Here is a 22,911-nt window from a genome sequence, read left to right as displayed (position 1 = left end):
CTGGCAGCCACGAGATGACGCGTGGGCCAGCGCTCCCAAGCACTTTCTCAGCAGTGAGAAGCACCCCTCCCCCTTCCCGCCGCTCTCCACCACCACCCAGATCGCAGCCACCGCCTGGTCCCCATCCTTCCCCAAGAGATGCTGCTCAGGTCCAGGGTGACTTGCCCTGCCTCGCTCCTACAGCGAGGTGACCATTCCCAGGAGGAAAAACTGGCCAAACCCCTACTCAGGGGGCCCAGCCAGGCTGCTGGAGGACACAAGACCCCCTGTGCCTTGAGTAAGGGCTTGCCTCCAGGCATGCGAAACCCTGTATCGAACTGTGCCCAAGTGGGGATAAAGGAGCTGAGCCCACCTCTGAAGGCAATAAGCGTTGCAGCAGTGCCCGCTCAAAGAAATCGGGACTGAAGAGCAGCCAGAAGGGAGGAGAAACGTTCCCGAGAAGACTCAAGCTAGCGAGAGAGCAGTGGAGCCCATGAGCTCTGGCAGCACTGGACACAGCCGTCTGTCCCGGCAGGGTGCTGCGCTTCATCAGAGCGCTGGGTGCGCCCCAGGCCCCAGAGCAGCTCCAGCTGGGTGGCCAGCTTTGCTGCCGAGCTAGCCCAGCTGCCAGCTAACGGCAGCCCAGGGGCTCTCCAGCTTGACAAAGATCCTGGTACTCAAAGGCACCAATAAATCATGCGGCAGAGGGACAGATGTGGCTTCCAGGACGCTGGGATGAGGGAGGGGGCTGCTCGAGAGCCGTACCCACGGCCAAGGGGTGCCGGGAAGGGCTCAGGAACGAGCAGGGGAGGTGAGGTGGAGCGCCGGGAGGCAGACCCCCGTCCCAGCCCCGAGAGCAGGGGCTAACCCCTGGGCGCTGCAGAGCATCACGGTAAGGAGGGGGTGCGCAACCCTGGGACTTGCCCAAGGCCGTCTGGTGAGTCAGTGGCGATGCTTTCCAGGGCGAGGGCTGCCTGCGCACTGCCCGGCAGCCTGGATACAGTCGCTGAGGATTACAAATGCTGCTAATAATAGCCAGCAGGGGCCCGGGCCCCAGGCCTGCGCTCCCCAGCTGAAACATGCTGCCTGCACACGACGACGCATCGCTCCCGGGTTCCTGAGCCGCCCCATTACTCGCTTCCCCCCATCGGGACACGGGGCCGCCCCAGGAGAAAGCCCCCAACACCGCGCGTTCGGGCACCTCGGGCTGTCACCGAGCCCCATCCGAGCGGGCAAGAGCAGAGCAACCTCCTTCCCCAGACGCTGGGTCGCCCTTTTATTTTTAAACAAGATCCGGAGCTGGAGGAGGATTTACCGGGCGTTTATAGGCATCGCTGCCCCCCGGTTCGGCGGGGGTCAGACCTCGGGGCCAGCGTCCCGCTGGGGTGGGAGGCAGGGCAGAGCTTTGCTGAGCCCGCGGGGGGATACAGGCGGGAAGGACAAACACGGACACCCCCCAGCACCTGCATTAGCTCTTGGGAGAAGGAAGAGGGGCGGGATGCGCAGCCAGGGGAGGCTCACACAGGCGAACGCTCCTCTTCCCTTAAATCTCGGTCATTTTTGAAGAAGCACTCCTCGGGGGGCGGCGGTGGGAAGGAGCCCGCAGCACCCCCCGCTGCCGCCCTCGGGGACAAGGGGCTCGTCCCCGCCCGAGGGCGAACCCCGGCTCCTGCCGGGACCTCCCCCCTTTTAGAGGAAAACCCGGGCGCTGCGCCCCCGCCCCGCCGCCCGCGGGCACCGGCCCCTGCCGCGGGGAGGGACCGGGGGGACCGGGGGGGGACCCGGCTGCCCGGGGGAGGGGGCCAGGCCCCGCCGGCAGCCGCCTTACCTTGCTCTCCGCATCCTCCCGCTGCCCGGGCTGGCGGGGCTCGGCGGGCGCCGGCCGGGGGATGCTCTCGGCCGCCGCGGGGCTGGGCTCGGCCGCGGGGCCCGGCTCCGCCGCCGCCTCCCGCTGCTCGCCGGCCGCCTCCTTCCCTTCCTCGCCCGCCCCGACCTCCTCCACCGGCACCCGGCCGCCCTCGTCCTCCGGCCCCGCGGCCGCGGCCGCTCCCTCCGCCGCCGCTTCGCCCCCGGGGCCGCCCTCCCGGGCCGGCTCGGCCGCCGCCGGCTCCCGGGGCCGCTCCGCCGCCCGCTGCCCCGCGCCTCCCCGCAGCCTCACGAAGACGGAGGCGAGGACGAGGGCCAGGACGGTGAAGAGCAGCGAGACGGCCAGGTACAGGTCCACGGCCAGGTCCATCCTCGCTCCTGCCGCCGGCGCCCGCCCGACCCGACTGCGCGGCCGCGGAGCCCGCTCGGCCGGCGCGGGGCTGGGCAGGCTCTCAGCCGGCTTTACCCGGCGTCATCTGCCCGGGCCCTGCCCACAGCCCCGGCCCCCCCGCCGGCCGCGGCACCCACCCCCCGCACGGCGCCGGCAGCCGGCGGCCCCCCCGCACCCACGGCCGGGGCCGCGGCCGGGGCGGGCGGGCGAGCGAGGCCGCCGGCGACCGGCGCGGCGCTGCCTGATGCCACTGGCCGCTGCGGACAGGGCGATCCTTCGCTAGGCGCTGCCCCGTAGCCAAAAAGCCGTTCCCAAACCCTTCTGCCCAGGCACTTGCACCAGTCCCAGCTGTTTGACTTGGGCCTCTGGCAGGGCCGGAGGAGCCCGGGGCGGGCTGGGGGTCAGCTGCCCTCCATGGAGGGCTCAAGGAGTGTCTGCACCTCGTTAGCCCTTGGCCAGGCAGCGGGGGAGCTGGCAGGGCGCGGGGAGCCTGTCCCCGCTCTCCTGGGTGAGGAGCATCCGGCAGCGCATCTGCGCCAAGCCTCAGAGCGTCGGTCCGCCGGAGCTGCGGGCGATGCCGGTGGCACGTTTGTGCCATGAACCGCCGTCATGCCCGTCGGCTGCTGAGCGTAGCACCTTGCTGCTGGGGCGTCTGAAACCCGGGAGGTGCCCAGAAGCCATGACGAGCTGGCAAGGAGACGGGCCCAGGGGTGGCCAGGTCCTTCCAGACTCTGCCACCAAGGACTTCCTGCCCCTCGAGGACGCTGGCAGGATTAGCCAGCCTTTTACAAAGCAGGCTGAAATTAGAAGGCCTAAGCTGTTCCTGCCAGGGTAAAACCAGCGTGGAGCTTTCTCCCAGCTGTGTGCGAGGGGAGCAGACGTGGGAATCTGCCCCCAAAGTTTCCTCCAGGGAAAAGGCTTTGGAGATGTCTCCGGGAGCAGAGATTTTTATTGACTGGCTAAAAAAGAAACATGAACAAAGACAGGATTAAATCCCCGGGGCGGGAGGAAGGAAGTGAAGCCATGATCCTCACTGCGGTTTGTCTTTATTGGTAATCCTATCAGGCGGGCAGTCATTAGCGTATGGATAATTGTATTCTTAGTAACGACCAGCCATGGTGCTTATCGTCCCTCCTCCCACGTAGCTTTGCATTGCCTGGGCCCTGCTGACCAGGGCTGCTCTAGAGCTCAGCCACAAGATCCAGAGAGTGGCAGCACCACGGCGCTCTTCGGTTCGGCATCTTTTCCGATGTACGTTTGGCCCCGTCTTCTCCCGTCCTGTCCAAACCCACTCTCCGCTTGCTGAAGCGACCGCCTTCCAACAGTTTGACCCGCTAGATGGAAGCGGTGGAAAAGCACGAGGGACGTGGCAGCCAGGACCGCTCCACCAGACCAGTACCGAGGGGTATAACTAGGTGTGAGTCCCGCGAGACCAAAATGCTCTCTCAGGCAGCTTCTGGGAGACCCTTCCAGGGGCAGGAGGAGCAAAGGGCCTCGGCCCAAGGGCTTACGGCAGAGCGCGTCCGCCGGGACAGGGTGGTCATTGATTAGAGCCTGGCACGGCCTCGGGTACGTGGCACATGGCTGCGCGGCTGGAGAGGCAGTTTGGGAATCAGCGGTTAATCGGGTTTGTTTGCATTTCTTCTGGTTTTTCCGTAACCTCGGAGCCGAGCTGACCGCCTGCCGCAGCCACGGAGGCATCATCCTGAATCCAGTGCACCGCTTGCTTTCGGAGACTTCCCCGAGCGCTGGAGATCGCTCACAGCTAGAGACGGAGCCAGGGCGGGGAAACTCACGGGACGGGGTCTTTGCTCTGCGCTCACGCAGACCGTCACTTTTGGGGACACAGAGGAATTTTGGGCGAGACTGGCAGAAACTGGCCACTGTGGCCTGCCAGGAGGGTGACTGGGGGTGCTGTGGCTTTACACGCCGATGCACGTCGGCAGCCGGCGCTGTGCCCTCGATTACTGCTGACACCCAGGACATCTCCCACTCCTTTTCCCTGGCACCATGCATTTTCCATGGCTCTCGGTTGGAAGTCTGTTAGAGGGTGTGTGCCGGCGCGGGAATGCAGCGGCACGTGGCTTGCATGAACCCAGTGCAGAGACGGAGCGCTGCAGCGAGTGCCCTCCCAAGCAGGATTTATCAACGCCTTAAAACACAAGGCGCCGGCCCTCGCAGCTTCTTCTGAGACGGGGGTCACTGACGGGGGAACCAAGCAGGAGCTACGGCCAGCGGCGACCACTGGCGGCTTCTGCTTTTGGACCTGCAGCGATTCACTGTCGGCTGCTGGAACCGGCTGGGCCCGTGGGAGTCGTGAGAACTGCAGGGCTCTGCAAAACAACGCTCCCGGTCTTGAGGGCAGCAGCCGGGGCACCGAGGACGCCTCCGCAGGGACCGCTCCAGCGGGCAGACTCCCTGCAGCAAGGGGGTGGCAGAATCAGCCCCAGGCCCAGCTGCCCAGGCCCAGCCCGGGGGCAGAGCTGGGCTCTCCTGCAGACGCTGCGATCCCCAAGCGGGATCGGTCCCGATCCCCGAGCAGAGCCCGGGCGGCCCCGTGTGCGATCGCCTCGGCCCCTCCGCGGCTCTTCAGGGGCAACCGGACAGAGCAAACTTGCCCCGGGGCAGCAGGGCTCCCGCCGGGAGGGACGGGGGTTATCGGCCTGCTTCTCCCGTCCGCTGGCTCCTGAAGACCCGCGGCCGCCTCTCCGCCCTGCCGGGGCGGGCGGGAGACCCGAGCCCCGCGGAGCAGGCGGCTCCTCTCCGGTGCCTCCCTGCGCCGGGCCGTGTCGCAGGGCCGGGCCGGGCTCCCAGGGGACGGCTGCCGCCGAGCCCGGAGAGAGGGGACTGCGACCCAACAGCGCGGTTAACCGGGCTCCGGGCCGGGGGGGGGCGGAGGCAGAGCCGGGTCCGCCGGGCAGGGACCCCGCCGGGGAGCCCTTGGGGCAGGGACCCCGCCGGGGAGCCCTTGGGGCAGCGACCCCGCCGGGGAGCCCTTGGGGCAGGGACCCCGCCGGGGAGCCCTGCCCGCTGCTGCCGGGGGCGCGGGGGCGGCGCCCCGGCCGGCGTCCGCGTCCCCTCCGCGGGTCGGGCCGAGGCCGGGCGCCCGCCTTGCCGCGGGGCCCGGCCGCCCTCTCCCGGGCGGAGCGCGGCGCTGCAGCGGCCGGGGCCGGGGCTCGCCCGGGGCCGCGGAAGCCGCGTTTCCAGGGCCGCAGCGGGGGAGCGGGGCCGTGTCCCCGCGGCCGCCCCCCCCCCCCCCCCCCGGGGCGCCCCCGCCGCCGGCAGCGCTGCGAAGCCGCCTGCGGGGCCTGGGCTCGGCTCCCCGCGGCGCTGCGCCCGGAGCCGGGGGAGCTCCCGCAGGCCCCGGCCCGGCCCCGTTCGCCGGCTGCACCGCCCGTCTCCGGCAGCACGGGAGCCCGCGGCCGTGGCCGGCCCGAGGTCCCCCAAAGCAAGGGCTGAAGCAAGCCGAGTTTCAGTGCCCCTCTCTCCACCGCAGCTGCAGCGCAGGCAGGGATCCGCAGGAGCCTGTGAAGCCAGGCGAGCGGATAGGCGCTGGGTTCTAGGGGAAAGCGGCCGCTGCGGGTTTGGGTTTGCACAGACCTCAGCGACGTCGGGCAGCGCCTGGGCCAGACGTGATCCCGTGTCCCCAGCTCCGCCAAGAACCCGCTTCCCCTCGCATCAAGCTTGGGCACAGCCTGGTCTTACAACTGCTGCAAACTCAGATCATTTCTGCAAGCCCCAGTCACGCTCCCAGTCGCCAATACCACGTTTTCCTTGCCAAGAACGGCAACATCCTCTGCGTTGATGCCAGCAATCAGAAGCCACCCCAGGAAACGTCACCGTGCCGCCCCGTCCTTCGGCTGGCGCAGGCTCGGGGGTCCCTAGCCCATCTGGCTGCCCTTCATTTGCTTTCTCCCACCGTGCCCGCCCCGATGCTGCAGCAACGCTCAGGGAGCTGCTTCACTTGGCGGGTGGCAGCAGACAAAGCACCAGGAGAGCTCAGCTCGCCACGAGGTGCGAGCCAGCAGCAGGGCGGGGGTGGCCGTACCTTGCAGCCACTGGAAGGGACGATCCTACCGCAGAGCTCTCCGAGCGCTTGTTTCTACACCTTCTCCCTTGGCTCCCATCCTAACCCCTCTGCTCCCCCGGCCTCTAGGCTCACCCAGAACAGCTCTTCTTCCATCACGTTAAAACTCATTTCCCAGCCTAACCCCTGAGCCAGGGCAGGCTCCCAGTTGTTGATGGTCTTCAAAGTTTTGAACCAGCCGCACAATTGCCCTTGAAGGCAAGCTGATCCAAGCTCAAAGCCCTACGAGCGAACCAAAAGCTCGCGGATGCCAGCAGCCAGTCCAGCCCCAACCGCAGCAGAGCAGCCGAGAGAAGATGCAGCCTGCACCAGGAAAGCCGCCCCTCGGATCCCGCTCCGGCCCCGGTACGCCTTCCCCGCGTGCGGCGGGGCCAGCTGCTGCGCAGGCGCTCGCTGCGGTGGCAGCCCCCGCTTCCAGGGCCTTCTGGCAAACGGGGACACGCAGCCGTCACAGCCGTCGCGTACAGGTGGGCGCCGCCCGCGCTCAAACCAGAAGGGACGCGGAATGATTATTCCCTTTTGAACACATCTCCAGTCCTCTCTACCTGCCTCAATTTACACTTCTCCGGGAACAGCGGAGCTGCGGTCCCACAGAGGAGCCTTTGCAAGCCTTGAAAACAAGGCGAGCTTCTGCAAGCGTGAGGTTAGTCCCAAACCACTCTTAGGACACGTAGCTACTTGGTGCCGTGGCTAACGCTCAAGGAGCGCAGCCCTGTCCTCCTCGTGACTCGCTTTCTAACTGCCGCTAAAGAAATCGCAGTGGTTACTTGCTTTGACACCAAACGGGAGGAGAGGAGGAAGGGGATCAGCACGGGTACGGCCTGGACGATCCAGCCTCCGCATTCCCGCTCAGGGAACCTTGTCCTGTCGGCTCCCCGGTAGCAATTAAAACACAGTACGCTGCCCTCCTTGTCGAATGAGGTACTAGGTTGCAACTGTCACGAAAAGGAAGATGGGTAGGTCAGAGGAATAAAAGCAAATCGAGTCCAGATTGCCAGGCCAGAGAGGCACCGAGGGAGGCAGCAGTAGCACCCGTGCATCAGGAGGAACAACGGGATCGTCTTAAAGCTGGGAGCCGGCAGAATCGCCTCTCTTGGGAATGAAACGCAGGAGATACGTGATAAAAGCGCGTCTACGATGGCTCTATGTTGCTTTCAGCCACCCCAATTCATACCATTTTCTGGAATTGGGTCTTGTTAAATGCCGAGCCCCGAGGCGCCCATGTGGAGAGCAGGGGCTCCTTTGCGAATCCTGGCTGCGTCGAGCCAGGCAGCGTCTAGCAGAGGACACGAACAGGGCCTGGGGAGAGATCTCCTGAAGAGCAACTGGAAGGGAGAAAAAAAATTGCTTTTATAGGTGACAGTAATGAAGGAGTTTGGGAAAGGACACAGGTTTGTGCAGAAATCGGCAAGCTTGCTGTCTCCACGAAACCGTTTACTCTTCAAGGTGTTTCGTTCTACAACACATTCATATAAATACTTCAAAAGCCTCCAGGCTGCTTCAGCTTATTTCCCTACAGCTGCTGGTTTCAACAAAGCTCACTAACACAGTACCCAAGTCTCCCCCCTCCCCAGCCCTCGTTCCGCCGCACAGCCAAGTTCCCCCCGAGGCCGCTCAGCCGCACGGGAGGGCCCTCGGCAGCGGCTCTCCCCGAGCCCCAGCTCCGGGGGTCGGCTCCGCTTGGAGCCTGGCCCCCGCAGCCGCTCTGCACCGCACCTTATCACAGAATCATGGAATCGTTAAGGTTGGAAAGACCCTTGGGATCATCGAGTCCAACCGTTACCCCAGCACTGCCAAGCCCATCACCAAACCATGTCCCTGAGCACCACGTCTGCCCGGCTGTTAAATCCCTCCAGGGATGGGGACCCAGCCCCTGCCCCGGGCAGCCTGGGCCAGGGCCTGACAGCCCTTTGGGGGAAGAATTTTTTCCTAATATCCAACCCAACCCTGCCCTGGCGCAGCTTGAGGCCGTTCCCTCTCGTCCCATCGCTTGTTCCTGGGGAGAAGAGACCGACCCCCCCCAGCTCCAGCCTCCCTTCAGGTCTCCCCTCAGCCTCCTCTTCTCCAAACCAAACTTACCTAGAAGCTAAGCCGAAGGCAGCGGGCGGCACCGGGGAGACGAAACCCCCTCTCAGCAGCGCGAGGTGGCACGGGAGCTGCGACGCCGGGCTTCTCGTAACGCAGCCCGGGGAGGGGCAAAAAGCAGGCGCTGCACCCCGGCAGCACAGCTACTGACACAAACCTTCTCCCGCCGCCGCAGCCCCAGCAGCTCCCCGAACGTCCCGAGGACACGTGAGAAAGAGCTAGAGCAAGTCCCCAAAGCAGCCCCGCAGCCGTTACCCGAACACCATTTAGCATACTGCAGGACTCTGGGAAGCAGAGGGACACACCTGTAGGGTTTTTTTTCAGATCATGATATGAAAAAAGTGACTAGCCAACAGGATAATGCAAAATAATTGATTTTATTTAAAATAAAAAGCAAAACCACAATCATCCAAACAAGACAATTAAGAATATCCCAGCTCTGCTGGATGGGGCGATAAAAGCAGCGAACGGCAGCGGCAGGGTGGGAGCCGACGGTGACTGTCAAACGAATCGCACGCTCTTTCCTTCCCCCGGGCAGGGGGACGCCAAAACCCCCCGTTACCATCGGCCCAGACAGGCCTGGCAGATTTGATCCAGTCAACGCTCTCGCTTCCTGCCCCGCGATGGCTGGGCACTCCGGGAGGAAACGCGTCGAGGTTAATTACGAAAGAGGTTGCTGTCTTTCTTCTAAGCATTTGGAGAGGCTCAGTGTAATTGAGAAGACAAACCGGGGCCAGCGTACCCGAGCTGGAAAGGGGAGGAAGGTGCCAGTGCTTCCTCGGCGTCCCTGGCTCCCACGGCACTCACGCAGGGAACAGGCGTGCCTGGTGTTCACATCTGCCGTCCTGACGGGGCAGTTATTCATTGACTCCTGAACCGGCAGAGCAGACAAGCCCGTATTGGCTACCAGACTCAAAAGCGCAGCCAGCGCTCACAAATCCCTCTACCTTTGGCCAGAGCAGGCAGGACGATGACACCGATCCGCACAGGACAATCGGGACGCCCGCAGTCCAAGCCCAGCACGCGGCGCTCTCAGCCCGTCCTGGGAGCGGGGCAGCCCGCAAAGCGCCGGCGGGGGCCGAGGCAGAGCAGCGGTGCTGCTCTGGGGCTGGAGCAAGCGAGGGGCCCGCAGGCTCTGGGTGCTGGACCGCAGCAGCCTGCCACAGCCAGGGGCTCGCAGCACACAGAAGCAGCGGGGTCGGAACAAGAGACTGGGATGCCCCAAGAAGCACAAGCCTGGAGAAGCGAGAGCACAAAACCCACTCTCCCCAGTCAGCCTCCCACAAGCACGGAGCTAGGCACGAGGGGAGCACAGTTTTTAACTCTATTCCTCATTCACCCGGCCTGGAACGAGAGCCTGGCAAGCACCTGCTCCCCCCCTTCCTGTAAGGCCAGTGAAGCCGACCCCCTGATGAGACAGAATTTATTCTAGTCCTATTTAAAAAAAATCCCCATCTAGCAGGACCTCCTGTTTACAGCAGGCCACGAAATGCCGACAGTTAAACTCTGGTGGAAACAAAAAGCCTTGTTCTGCTACAGTTTCTGTACCACACAGCAATTCTGGAAGGGCCGCCACAGAACACCACGTGGCCGAGCGCGCCGAACATCCCCAATGTTTTCTACTACAAAAAGCTAACGCCAGGTTAGGAAGCCTCAGGTTGCTTAGGATGTCTGGAACACTTTTTGTGGGAGGACGACTTCAAAGCGTCTTACACAGTAATTACGTTTCAGCCTCACAACACCCCTGTGAGGTAAGTATTTTCCTCATCTACTGAAACAAAGACAGAAGCTCACCAATTCGGCTGAGGCAAGAGCCTGCAAGCGGAAGAACCAGAGATCCCAGGAGTCCGGATTCCCAGGCAGCCGGAGCAGACACACCTTTGTTTCCTATCAGAAAGTGCCCCGTGGAGAGGTCGGTATAGCGTTGCTGGTATTGTGATGCCTGCAGTCCGTTTCAAACGCACCGCTTTTCTGCGAGGGATGTCAAATGAACAGAGGCTTCCATCTGAAGTTGTTTTATTTCACACCATGGAAGAGTTCACAGGCACGGAAGAACGCGCTGCGCTCCGGATCTTCCCGCTGTGCTTCTGGGGGTAGAGGTGCGGCTCTCCCGGCCCAGCGATCAGACTTCCACGCACGTGTAAGATTTTAAGACTGCGAAACTGAACCGTGCATGCCAAATGCGATTGCAAGCTCCAGCATAAGCCATCTGACTGACATCCTAACTGTCGAGCCACCAGATCTGGCAGCGGACAGTTCTCCAAGGGCTCCTCGCACGGTGACAGAGCCGAGACTTCGGAGCCGCTGCCTCTTCAGGCCCCCATATTCCTCCAAACGGCAGCGGCTGCAGCCTGCTCTGTCTGAGACGTACAGATCGCACAGGCTCCCAGGCTGTTCCACTGGGCAGGAAAAAAGGCAACCTTGGCCAGAAATGCCAGGAGTTTGAGAAGTTTTTCTTAAAATGAAGTAATCTCATGGAAGAATCTGCAGCAGCCTACAGAGCAAGCGCGCTCGCTTACGCCTGGCTATCACAGGAAATTCAGGAGTCTGGGCCGCTGAAGAGCGTACCAAAACACCTTCCCTCTCTCCGTTTTTCCGCCACCATGCAGCTCCTGCACAAAGTGACTGGTACAGAAGACTCAGAAACAGAGATCCTGACAAACGTATTTAGGATTCCCTTGTACAACAGGATATTGCCCGGTCTCCAAGAAGGGAGAGAGTGTTTGAATAAGAAGAGACAAGGTTAAAAAAAAAAAATCAGAAAACCAAGACAAGCAATGTTGTGGGTTCCACCAAAGCCAACATATATAAGGAAGTCACAGTTAAGGCTGCCGATCTGCTTTTTAATTCCGCTACCAGTGCCTGGGCATTACTGCGTGTTTACTACACACACCCCACTTCTGCTTTCAAGTTTCCTCTCCCAAAGAAGAGCGGCTGAAGCGAGATCTCATACCCACCTCCCAGGCCTCAGGAGAGCACCCAGGGACGCAGCCCACCCCAGCTAGCTGCTGGCTGTGCTGTTCAGACAGAGAAGGATCATTTCCTTGCAGCGCACCTTCAGCCAGTCAGACCTCTTCGCTGACACCACCAGCACAAGCCCCTGCTAAAAAAACCAGCAGCTCCAACAGATCCCTTGGGGATGAGAGCTGTACCCGGCATAACACAAACGCATCTACACAGACTTAAGCAACACATTGCGTTTTTAAAAAGCATAAAACAACAATATGTCCCCCTCCCAGTCCTTTAAAATTGGCACCGCAAGTTCCGGAAACGTCTGAACCCATCACCTGAAAGAAAAGCCATTTCGGTATGTGAACTGCACTGGTCTGAACGAGCCCACGGCCCTGTCGCTGCCGGGCATTTAAAGCCCAGCAACTGTTGTTACAATATCAGAGTCAGCCTTTGTCCGTCGTTGCCTAGTGCTAAACATCACGCCTGCACCTAAAAGATCGTCATTACTGGCAAATGCCAACTTTTTCCCCACGGTTTTTGCTGTGCAAGAAACTCCCCGGTTCTCCTGCTCCACCAAGCTTCCTATCACAAGGTGCTAGTGCATCTTTGTTACCAGTCATCATGACAGACACAGAGCAAACGTAAATGGACTGTTGCTGGTTAAGGCGGTGCACCTTAGACGTACGCATGTAGATTAAGACCACGAAAGATGCTTCAGGTCGGTGGTCACCTCCGCTGAAGTTGCTTCAGTGTTTGGAGCATTCATACCACCTTCCCTTCCTGAAATTCTGGTGCGAGATCCGCCGGACGTTCAGATCGGCCAAAAGGGCTGGTGTTCCTTTCCTCAAGTGTACAGGACAACATGTAAACATATGACAGTGTCAAAGCATGGCAGGTTTCTACATTTACCTGCTGGTTTTAAAAAGAGTTCTTTAAAAACTGACCGTCGTCTTCCTTGCCAGTTACGTGAACCATTAAATACTTGGCATGTCCTTACCCAAAGGTGGGTTATTAGTGCACTCACTTGGGGCGCGGAGGGGACAAAGCATTGCACAATAACGTGGAGTCAGGGCATTCCCCTAGGAGTTATTACGGAGCCAACCTTCGACAGCACATAATGAAGACGGATGTCTGGATCGAGGAAGAGTGACAAAAACTTAAGGACTGTGAGAAACAGAAGCAGAAGAGGGTAGAACAGAGCTGGCTGGCTGCTAACGGAGCTTCGATCGGCAGCTGCCTCTAGGTGGGTGTTGTTATCTCTCAGGGGTAGCTGCGGCCTCCACAAGACTCCCTAATCCTGTCAAAAAAAGTACAACTGCTTGTCAACGACCATAGCATCTCCCCTCATAGCAGGACAAAAGATCGCAGCATGCAGGCTAATCGTATGCTTATTCTCCCTACAGAATTGTACAGGCTGGAGAAGTTTCACTGTTTTTAACCTGGCAAGTCCAGAGAGCTTCCTTCCTCCGCAACTTTACCCTAAGCAATATCTGTTCTTGGTTCTGCAATATTAACGTTCCCTCCCTCCAGACTGACCAGAAACTTGCTCTTTTTTCCCTTTTTTTTTTTTTAATAGGTAAACCCAGACATTTGGGATTTGGGATGAATTTTGCCTTTAACAGATAAAACAGCGGGCCAAATTGAAGTAATCCAGGCAACAATAAGAGAAACCATACAATCACTTGAAGGCTTTCTGTTTGGACAAGAAGGCATCGAAACCCGAGTCTTGCCTGATCATTCCTCATCTTTAACTGTTTGCTATTCATTTGTGCTCTCTGAAGAGCACAGTTAAAATATCCCACCTCTTCCATTAAAAAAAAAAAAAACCAAACAAAAAACAAACCTTCTCTATTAAAAGAGACAACTAGGAAAAGTAATAAACCTGTTTATTAAAGTAAAAACCCCTCATTTTTAAAAAGATATCAAGAATCTTAGTTTTCAGTTTGAATCAATTAAAATAATTCAGGGAGGGAAGATACCACCTCTGGCCAACTGCTTTACATTCGGTAAGGGACCCTTCGCTCTCCACCCCTCTGTCCTGATGGATCACCCTATCTTAGCTCTGCCTTGCACTGTCTTTTGCTTGTTTAAAAACAACAGTTCCCACGGGTCACCTGGAGGAGCTGCGCTCTTTGCTCACACAGTCGTCCTGGGAAGTTGTATCACCGTTACCCATCATGCTGCATGTTCTCCTCTTTTTCCTCCGGTGCATCATCCCCTCTGTCTCAGAGCCAGAGTCACACTGGAGCATGAAGAGATGAAACCAGAATTCAGAGGAACCTAGTAAACTGTTTGTACTGTGGAATTCACCTTAAGAGCTACCTCAGCAACCCTGAATAACCAATATTCAAAGAACGTGCTATTTTAGATTGGACACATGAAATATATTTTAAAGTAAGTGTTTAAAAGACAGGAACAGGTATGTTCTTAGATTTCATCACTGACTATGCTGGCTTGGGGCAAGACAATTGATGTGTTCCTTTTGGCTCCCAGAAGGACCTAATTTTCCGAGCGCAGACTTGGTGCCTTCTGAAGCACTCAGGTGCCCACAAAAGTCCCCTGTCATAACTGACCGTCTCTGTTATGGATCTTGTTCCCCCTCTCCATTTTTAAAACATTCATTTTGCAGCCATTTTACACAAGCATGGCTGAGCTAAATGAGTGGCAGATTATATATAAATCTAAAGATAGATCAAATAAACCAAATTAATTTAGCAATACAAAGAGAGGCTTCAGCAAACAGCATGGGCTAAGACCACAGGCTCCCCCACCGTGTGGATTGGTTTAGGTGCTTTCTATTAATTTCTTCCGTAAGACAAGAATATTAGGATGAGGACACATGATCAGGTATGGAAAAAAACAATATAATTGCAGGATATGGATCACCTACTGGTAGTAAAAAGCCTTACCTCTGAATCGGAGTCTGAGGAGCTGGAGCTTGAGGAACTGGAAGAATCGCTAGAACTATCGGAAGCAATACCAGTAGATTCCTGCAGGTCAACTGAATCAGCCAAGGCTGCCAAGTCAGGATGTTCCTGCTTTAGGATCCTAAATACAGTTCAAATTTCAGGGTCAGCCTTTGAACAGTAACACTGCATGTAAGTGAACAGGGTATTTTGGGGTTTTGTTTTAAACAGAGAATACGAAAAGCAAGCTACTAAATCTCTTACCTGTACCATTTCCGTGACAATTTGGGTCTCCCTCTTACTGTCTTGTGCCACACCACAGGGAAGTTGGTACAGCTGGCAAAGTTTTGTGTGATGGCAATAGTTGTGTCAAGATTGAGAACTACGTGCCACCAGCCACCTATAAATACAGCACCAATGACCGTTTCTGGCTACACAGCAGAAAGCAAGTTCAAGACCACCCGCGAACACTTTTTCCACAGCGCAGGTGGAAGCTGGCCCTTATCTCCCAAACCCAGGTGAGTATGCCACCACGACGTCTTTCCTCAGTCTTATTTCAGCATTCGCTCCAATGCTTTACAGATTCTTGTTACAGAAGGCTGCTCAACGCTCTGACCAAATTATCCAGCTCACCAACAGCACTCAAGATCTGACGTGACAGCAACACGCTGGCTACTGACGGCCTATTTCATAGCAAGAGCCATTGTAACCCAGGCCGCACACAGACCCTCTCTGTTAAGCTGGAGAGCACTTTCCATGCTGATTTAGTAAGGTTCTTATGACTACAGACTAACCTTTCATTTAAAAATAGATGCAAAATTGTTTCCCCACACAGGATAAAAATAGACAGCGGTGTTCTTAGAACCCACTTACAACCTCATAAAAAGACTAAAGAAACAGTTTAATGGAACCTGACAGCTACAAAATCTTAACAGAAGGCACACTGAGGAGTCACTAATAAGTGCCAAGACAATCACAAGGCACTCTTCAAACATGAAGACAGCTGTATGTCAGAGACAAGCAACGTGGACAGAAGCTATGGGCCACGCTGCACAAAAATGATGCAAGATTTAGAGGTCAGAATTCGTCACAGAACTCACGCGCTTTATGCGCTAGCCACCTCACCTCCCAGTTATAACGGGCACACCATGTGCAGCCACTCGAAGAGAATGGCATCCTTATCAGATCTTTCTTTAGCTTTTGATTTCAAATGCAAGATGAAAAATAACCACAGAGAGGTGGGTGGAAAGTGCCAGTGCCTTCAAGTAGTTCTTTTCCCACAGCTAAGAAAAATCCATATGCAGTCAGACTGCCCAGGCTGCAACATGAATTTGCTACAGCATACAGAAACTCAAACATTTTTGTCTAAGAAGTCACTAGTACTGAAACACCTCTATTATTTCATGCCTTGGTCGTTTCCTATTACTGCAATTTAGTTCAGATCACATTCCTGTGATGCTGCAACTGAGGTCCCATTTGTTTTGCCATCTGTACCACATGCGATCCAATGCTACAGGCCACGTATGTTTTGGACATTCAGAAAATACCTGAATAGTTTCAAAGAGTGCCTTGCAATATACATCCCTTTTGAAACCGCTCAGAATAGTTTCTTTTGCAAGAGATGGCCCATATAAGAAAGCTTAAATATTCTCTTCATCTCAACTACACGGAAACGTTAAATATATGCTTTTCTCTCTCCAAATTCCTTACTGGAGAGATTCGTACGTACCTGGCACAAAGACTGTCTCGCCTGGTTTCTGTAAGATTTCCAGGGGTTTGAATTCAGGGGGCCAGGTGGGGAGCTGCGTTCTAGGATAGATGACATTGAACCAAGTGATGGCCTCATCCTGCTGGTTCCCTCCCTCTTCTCGCGTCACTTTGATCAGCTCTCTGGGAGTGCTGGTAGGGAACAGGCACCAACGCTTATGTCCCTGGACTAAGGCGTTCCACGCACTAGTTCCCAAGGGATCGATGTGAATTCCTGTTCCAGAACGAGGTGGGCCCATCACAAACCATCTGCATGGGAGGAAAAAAAATCCTTTAGTCACAGAGCAAGCACGTAGCTACCTTCTCTTTTCTACATATTAGACAGAAAATCACAGCCGTTCATGTCACATACAGTTAGAAATCAAGGTAGGTACAGTTCCTTAATTTATCTTCTTGAGACTGTTTGGCTCATGCTATAGCAAAAGACATTACATGGGTTTAACCTAAAAAACAACATGAATTGGGACAGGAATGACTCTGGGACACGAAAGGGAAGACAGCTTTTTAAAACAAAATACAGCTACGGAATATAAACAGTTCTTCAATAAAATATATACTTATTTCAAGGTTTATGAATGTGATTAAGTCGTAACAGCCTGCATTAGGATTCTTACTATGCAGGGGGATTCTCCTAATCCTATGTTTTTCTAAAATCCGCTACTCAAACGGCTCCAGAACTGCAGAACGAGGAACAAACAGAAGCCAATGTAAGTAAGGAACAGAGCAAAGTTACGCAACCCTGGCCTCCCTCTGTGCCTTCTGTTCATTTACAACAGGCTTTTCATTCTAACATTTAACTAGTTGGAGCTTATTCTCCAGTGACCATTCAGGATTTGGTGTGTATATTCTCATTCCCCATTTGCAAGGTTTATTTCTCCCTATGGAGAACTTTATCTGCTACACACGTTTAACAGCAACAGCACCTTCAATTGCTCATTTCCCCTGTAACAGAACAGTAAGTTCTACCATACCAGATAAAGCAGCGTAAGTGAGGTGACTTAATATCAGGCATCAAGAGGAAAAAAAATGGCAATAATTGTTTATTGGGCAGCAGAAGGGGTAGAAACCAAAGTGTCAACAAGACCCCTCCATCGCACGGCGGCAGGCGTGGCGACAGGCAGGCGATACCCAGCAAGAGGAGTTCAAAGGTTCAGAAAATACAGAAGTCCGCAAGCTCTCCATCTCCCCTTTCCAATGCAGGTGCACATTAAGCTGCTTTCCAAGTATCACTTGCTAGCACCAACGGTAGGACTGTAAGTTTGGTTATCAGGCTGCGCTCCTCCTACTTCACAAAGGAGCCATTAAAAGGTAAATAGGCAGGTGTTTGTCACTTCTATTGTCAATTCACTCTTTAGATTCATATTAGCCTTGGAAAGCTAATTAAACCACAAGCAGAACAGTCAAAGCACTTACTAAGAAGTCAGAAGAAATTAAACACATAAAGATCTGTCTGGTACACAGACAGACGCACTGTTCAATACCATTTTTCTGCCTATAACCTGAATCTACACAGGCAGAAGATTTTAAAATCCTTATTTAGCAACACTATCATTTACCAGCATCTTCCTCCAGGCATTTAATTTACAATGAACATAATCCAGTTTGCCACAAGCCATCAAATTTACTGTTAAAAATTTCACAACCTGTAAATTCAATTTAAAAGCAAAAAAACCAGCCCCCCCCCCAACTAAAATAGCTGCTTCAGTAAATGGCTTCTAAAAATTCCTGCGTTTAAAGAGGAACAACTCCAATAAAGATGCTCTAAACAGCACGAGTTCTTACTTTAAGATCTGTACACTATCACACACCTCTCAATCCAGAGGTCAATCTGCAGTGCCTGTCCTGACGATATGATTAGAAAGCACCACCTCCTGTTGGATCCTCAATTATGCTCTTAAACTACTGGATACTCTTCATCTGTTTCTGTACGGAGATGAAACCCCTAACCCCAGGAGGCATCAGTGTGCCTTCTTGCATCACTCATCTCTCAAAAAATGCTAACGGCCTCAAACAAACCCACATTTTCCAGAACAAAGTACAAGAGTTGTGAATACCAAGATCACAAGCAAGGAGCCCAGCACATGCCTGTAGGTGGGGAGGGTGCGGGAGAAAGAGATATCAACATAAGTGAGTCACCGCCACATTATCTAGTTCACCTATAACTTGGATAAATGATTCCCAGCTCTGCAAGCGTATTCAATTTCTAATAGAGACTACGCCTGGTGTGTTTTTGCATTTGATCCTCTTATGTTCCTCTTAGAAGTGATTTATAAAAAGGGTCTGTTACAACACGGTAAAAACACCTACTTCGGTGATCTTAAATAGAATTAGTTTCACGCTTCACTCCTGCAAAAGCACAACTGGACTATAGACACGTGAAAGACTGCAAAGAGAAGAGTACCGTTATTCATTCCTTGTTCTACTTTACTAAAAAAACCCGAAACAATAGGAGACCCACATCACAGCCTCGTGTCACTCAAAGGGCAAGGCATTCTCTGACAATTATAATGTGGCTGTAAAGACTTTAATTACTTGGGAGCACTCAGCTTATGCTCATACTGCTATGAAGCGTTATATTAACATAGCTGGAAATCCCTTTTGTATCTAACAGCCCAAGCACAAGGTTGTCGCATCTGATTTCAGGAATGAAGTGTCATTACAATCCCTTTTCAATCAGATGCAAACAAAGAGTTGAAAAGACTACATAGATGTGAAACATTGTTCTCTCTCAAAATCATCCGAAGGAGAGCTAAGAACTCGCCTGCACACTTTGTACTAATCTAGCTTAGGATCTTTACCTTAAAAGGACTGACTCATAATTAAACAAAATCCCGCTATGTACATAAGCCACCAGTGCAAAACCCAGGAGCTTGTCCTGAGATACTTAACATTTGAAAGCCAGAAGGCACACATAGCAAGAAATTAATTTTTGTAACTTTCAGTAACTATGTATTTTTTTTAAATCTAAGAAGTGAGGTAAACTGACTTAAAAAAAAAAAAAAAAAAAGAAAAGAAAAAGAAGAAACCCATAAACTTGTAGTAACACTGGTGGCAGGACCAGAACTGTGATATGCAAATCTGCCCTTCCCTCCCTCTGGGTTACGGATGTATTTCAAAATAGCAAACATAAAGCACTCTGTTTTATACAAGACAATCATACCTGTTTAGGAATAGCTAATGAGATGGAAAATACCTACTTTTACCTTGCTGTCACTGTACTGTACCTGTAAGGTGGCCTTCGTTTCTCCCCTGCATACTGAAACAAATCATCAGTGAAGAATTTGGGTACTTTGTAGTCCTCCAGGAGTTTCCTGCGCTTGGGATGCTCTCCATAACTGCTGTCAAAGATATAGAGCGGGCTGTCATCACGCGTGGTTTCCATATACTCGATGTAGTATTTCATCTTCATCTTCACAGAATAACCGTCATTGTCCTCCCCGCATTTGAACTTCTGGTTCCTATATTTGCGTTTGAGTCGTTCCAGAGTCCACTTCTCCTGGGCAGACCAGCCCACCTGAGCATTCAGCAGGACTACAGGCTTGTACGGTTTTTCGTAACGCTCAACAAATTCCTCCACTGTTAACTGGAGTGCATCCGCCCTCTCCACGTTATCCTGCGAAGCCGAGAGAGGAGCACGGGGCAGGTGTCAGGGCAGGTGTCAGGGCAGACTAGCGTCCTGGAACCGCGCTTTCTGAGTCGCTGTGGAGGAGCCGCAGCCGCGCACTTTGCTCCATGCACCGCGGCGGTACCCAGCTGCCTACGCGTTATTTTAAGCTCCCCGAGGTCGCAGCCCGGCCCCGCTCCGTGCGCCCATCAGCGGCGCCGCCGGCGGGAGCCGTTTGGCACCGCTCCCCGGCGAGGGAGCTCCCCGGGCGGAGAGGCCGGCACATCCCCGCTGCGGCCCTGGCCCCCGGGGAACCGGGCGGGCGCGGGGGCAGGGAGGGGGCCCCGCCCCGACCTCCCCGCACCCCTCGCCACGTGGAGGGAGGAAAAACCGCGGCTGCTGCTTGACCCCCCCCCCCCCCCACCCCCGCCCCGGCACCCCCGGGACTCCGCCAGCTCCGAGCCGGCCCCGGCCTCCGGAACGGGCCCTGCCCCCGATCCCAGCAGGCCTCCCCCAGCGCCCGGCTCCCCTCAGGCCTCCCCAGGGCCCCTCCGTGTCCCCCCCGCTCCCCGCAGGCCCCCCGCTCCCCGCGGCGGGGCCGGGCCGCACCTTGCAGGCGGCGGGGCTGAGGGGGAAGGTCTCGCAGTAGTTGTGGCGGGTCCAGTCCAGCGAATCCTTCAGCTCGGGCCGGGCGCTGCGCTTCGCCTCACGGATCCGCTTCTTGCTCTTGTGATTCATGGCGGCGGTGCTAACGGCGGTGCTAACGGGCCCCCCCGCCGCCGCCGCCGCGCCCCCGGCCCCGCTCCCCGCCCGGCCCCGGCCCGGCCGCACCTTCGAGAAATTTCACCCCCTTGCCGCCGCCGCGGCCGCGGCCCCGCCCACGCCGCCCCCCCATTGGCTCGCCGCGACGCCGTCTTCCGCCACGCCTCGCCCGCCCTCGGGCGCCGATTGGCCGGGGCGGGGCAGCGGCGCGGCCCGGCCGCCATCTTGGGGAGGAGGGCGCTGCGGGCGCCGGGCGCCCTTGGCCGCGGGACCCCGCACCCGCTCGCCGGCGAGGCCGCACCGGGAGCCCCCCGCCGCCGCCTCTCCCCTTCCGCCGGCGGGCCCGCGCCCGCCGCTCCCCTGGCAGCGGCGAGCCGGCCGCGCGTCGCCCGGTCCGTGCGGGACGGCGCGGTGCCCCTCGCGGCAGCGGCCCGCGGGGGCAAGCCCGTCCGGCCCCGCCGGGGGGGGGGGGGGCGGCGCGGGCGGGCGGGCGGCGCGGGCGGGCGGGCGGGCGGGCGGCCCGGTGTAACGGCGAGGCTCCGGACGGGCCGCCCGCCGCCATCAGCGCCCGCGGCGGCGCTCCGCGTGACGCCACCGCCGGAGAAGGCGCCGATTGGTCCGCGCGGCGCGGCACGATACGTGGCCGCCCGCCATTGGCCATGGCCGAGCCGCGGCGGGGCGGCGCGCGGCGGTACCGCTTCGCGGAGGGTCCGGCGGCGCTGGCGCTGCGCATCCCCGAGGTACCGGTACCGGGGCCGGGGCGGGGGCCGGGGCTCCCCCTCCCAGCGCCGCCCTCCCAGCGCCGCGCCCCGCTGTGTTGCAGGCGCCGGACTCGCAGCACGGCACGCACGTCTGGCCCTGCGCCGTGGTCCTGGCCCAGTACCTCTGGGTGCACCGGAGCAGCCTGCCCGGCAAGCGGGTGCTGGAGGTAACGGCCGGCGGCCCCCGCGCCCCCTCCGCCTTGGTGCCCCCCTTCTGCCTCCGTCAGCGGGCTGCGGTTTCAGGTCGGCGCGGGCGTGAGCCTCCCCGGGCTGGTGGCCGCCAAGTGCGGAGCCGCGGTGGTCCTGTCCGACGGCGAGGAGCTGCCCCGCTGCCTGCGGAGCTGCCGGCGGAGCTGCCTGGCGAACGGCCTGCCCCGCCTCCCCGTCCTGGGGCTGACCTGGGGGCGCCTGGCTCCCGCGCTGCTCGCTCTGGCTCCCCTAGACATTATTTTGGGATCGGACGTCTTTTTTGACCCCAAAGGTACGTTAATGCTCCCGGGGGCTCGGGTCTGGGGCAAACCGCGAGGGCTTCGCACCCGAGCAGCGCTGGGAGCGCTGCCAGGCCGGGGGCAGCCCGCAGGGTGAGCGCGCTGCCCGGCCTGCGGTTCTAGGGCAGCTCTGGCAGCAAGCGATCATAAACACCCCCGGGTGAACAGAAAATGGAGTGATTAACTGACCGCTCCAGGCCATGCTCCTCGGGTCTCTCACACCGATGCAGTTAGCCTGCATTGATTTTTAATTGCCACTCCATACAACCGGGCACATGTCCTGGAGTCCAGAGACTATCTAGAGTAGTCCAGAGTCTCACCAGAGACTACCTGGAGTCTGCAGACTAACTAAGACTGCCTCCATCTCCCCACACTACGCAGACTTTGAAGATCTTCTAACTACAGTTTACTTCTTGCTGGAAAAGAATCCACATGCTCAATTCTGGACTACCTATCAAGTCCGAAGGTAAACTCTCTTGCATATTTAAGACTCAAGTCTTAACTCCCGCCTCCCTGCGTGACCTCCTCAGAGGCACGGCCGCGCTGACTGCGGAGGCGCTCCTCAGAGCGCGAGCCAGGCTGGCGTTAGCCCAGTGAAGCCTAGGGGCATCGGGCAGGAGCAGCCAAACCAGGAAATAATCCAAGAACCACAAATTTACTGTCGACCAGCAAACTGTTACGAACCCGTTTTGTGTACGGCTGTATTTAGGCTTGGTGACGGTCTCCTACAGCTGCTGCAGGAGCTACAAACGTGCATTACGTTTTCACGCTGGTATTTCCTCCCTCAGTGCCGACTGGTCAATCGAAGCTCTGCTCTGCAAGTGGAAGCTGAAGGCCGTCCGCATTCCCTTACACACGTTCGGCGCAGACCAGGAGCGCCTGGCCAGCTCCTCTCTACCAGGAAGACACACAATCGAAATGATGATCATCTCACTAGCAAGGTCAGATGGTACTTAAGTTTATTCTGCTTGTTGGTTCCAATACAAGCGGATACTTAACTGCTAGCTGTAGCACAGATCTGCAGAAAACAGTCCTGCTTACAGCAAGCCTCACGCGTATTTTTTGGGAAGCAGATCCCCTTAACAGTGATTCTTACAACATGCATTGTAAAAATAAAGCTGTCCAATCATTTCGCTATGGCTTCTGAGAAATTTGTGCTCCTCCCCAAAGACCGTGTCATCGTTCACAGACTCGGTTCTATTATGCACGCCACGACACAGCTTAACCACCCGACAATCCGCAAGATCCACCTTAAGTTCACAC

General features: G+C 56.8%; 3 protein-coding genes across 7 annotated transcripts in view; 1 reads left to right on the top strand and 2 right to left on the bottom strand.

The window, feature by feature from the left end:
* The window catches only part of MXRA7 (matrix remodeling associated 7), a 29,675-nt gene extending 27,352 nt beyond the window's left edge, over window positions 1-2,323 (bottom strand). The window contains exon 1 of one of the 3 annotated variants that reach the window (XM_087750846.1): window positions 1,808-2,323. In XM_087750846.1, the coding sequence (XP_087606972.1) occupies window positions 1,808-2,215 (408 nt within the window). In that variant the 5' untranslated portion in view covers window positions 2,216-2,323. The remainder of the gene's footprint in view (window positions 1-1,807) is intronic. The other 2 variants (XM_087750848.1, XM_087750847.1) reach the window with 2 other exon arrangements.
* A 6,443-nt stretch (window positions 2,324-8,766) lies between these two features.
* Window positions 8,767-20,514, bottom strand: JMJD6 (jumonji domain containing 6, arginine demethylase and lysine hydroxylase). 3 transcript variants are annotated; one of them, XR_015703314.1, is made up of 8 exons: window positions 20,247-20,514; window positions 19,258-19,646; window positions 15,996-16,282; window positions 14,531-14,666; window positions 14,270-14,408; window positions 13,475-13,602; window positions 10,203-12,657; window positions 8,767-9,279 (listed from the first exon to the last, which is right to left on the bottom strand). XR_015703314.1 is itself a non-coding variant. In XM_087751133.1 (7 exons), the coding sequence occupies exons 1-7, from the start codon at window positions 20,373-20,375 to the stop codon at window positions 12,621-12,623; spliced, it is 1,245 nt and encodes a 414-aa protein (XP_087607259.1). In that variant the 5' UTR covers window positions 20,376-20,514; the 3' UTR covers window positions 8,767-12,620. The 3 variants fall into 3 exon arrangements, 1 of the variants encoding a protein (XP_087607259.1); XR_015703313.1 differs by having other exon boundaries at window positions 8,767-11,110; window positions 11,366-12,657; XM_087751133.1 differs by having other exon boundaries at window positions 8,767-12,657.
* Window positions 20,515-20,912: 398 nt separating this feature from the next.
* METTL23 (methyltransferase 23, arginine) lies at window positions 20,913-22,781 on the top strand. Its single transcript, XM_087751135.1, has 5 exons — window positions 20,913-21,139; window positions 21,223-21,327; window positions 21,404-21,641; window positions 22,030-22,114; window positions 22,437-22,781. Exons 1-5 carry the CDS (start codon window positions 21,059-21,061, stop codon window positions 22,603-22,605), a joined length of 678 nt encoding a protein of 225 aa, XP_087607261.1. The 5' UTR covers window positions 20,913-21,058; the 3' UTR covers window positions 22,606-22,781.
* Window positions 22,782-22,911: the final 130 nt, after the last annotated feature.

This window comes from Nipponia nippon, unplaced genomic scaffold (genome assembly GCF_047370975.1).
Source record: "Nipponia nippon isolate SJK-2023a ecotype South Korea unplaced genomic scaffold, ASM4737097v1 scaffold_14, whole genome shotgun sequence".
Classification (NCBI taxonomy): Eukaryota; Metazoa; Chordata; class Aves; order Pelecaniformes; family Threskiornithidae; genus Nipponia; species Nipponia nippon.
This window is presented reverse-complemented; position numbering and strand designations above follow the sequence as displayed.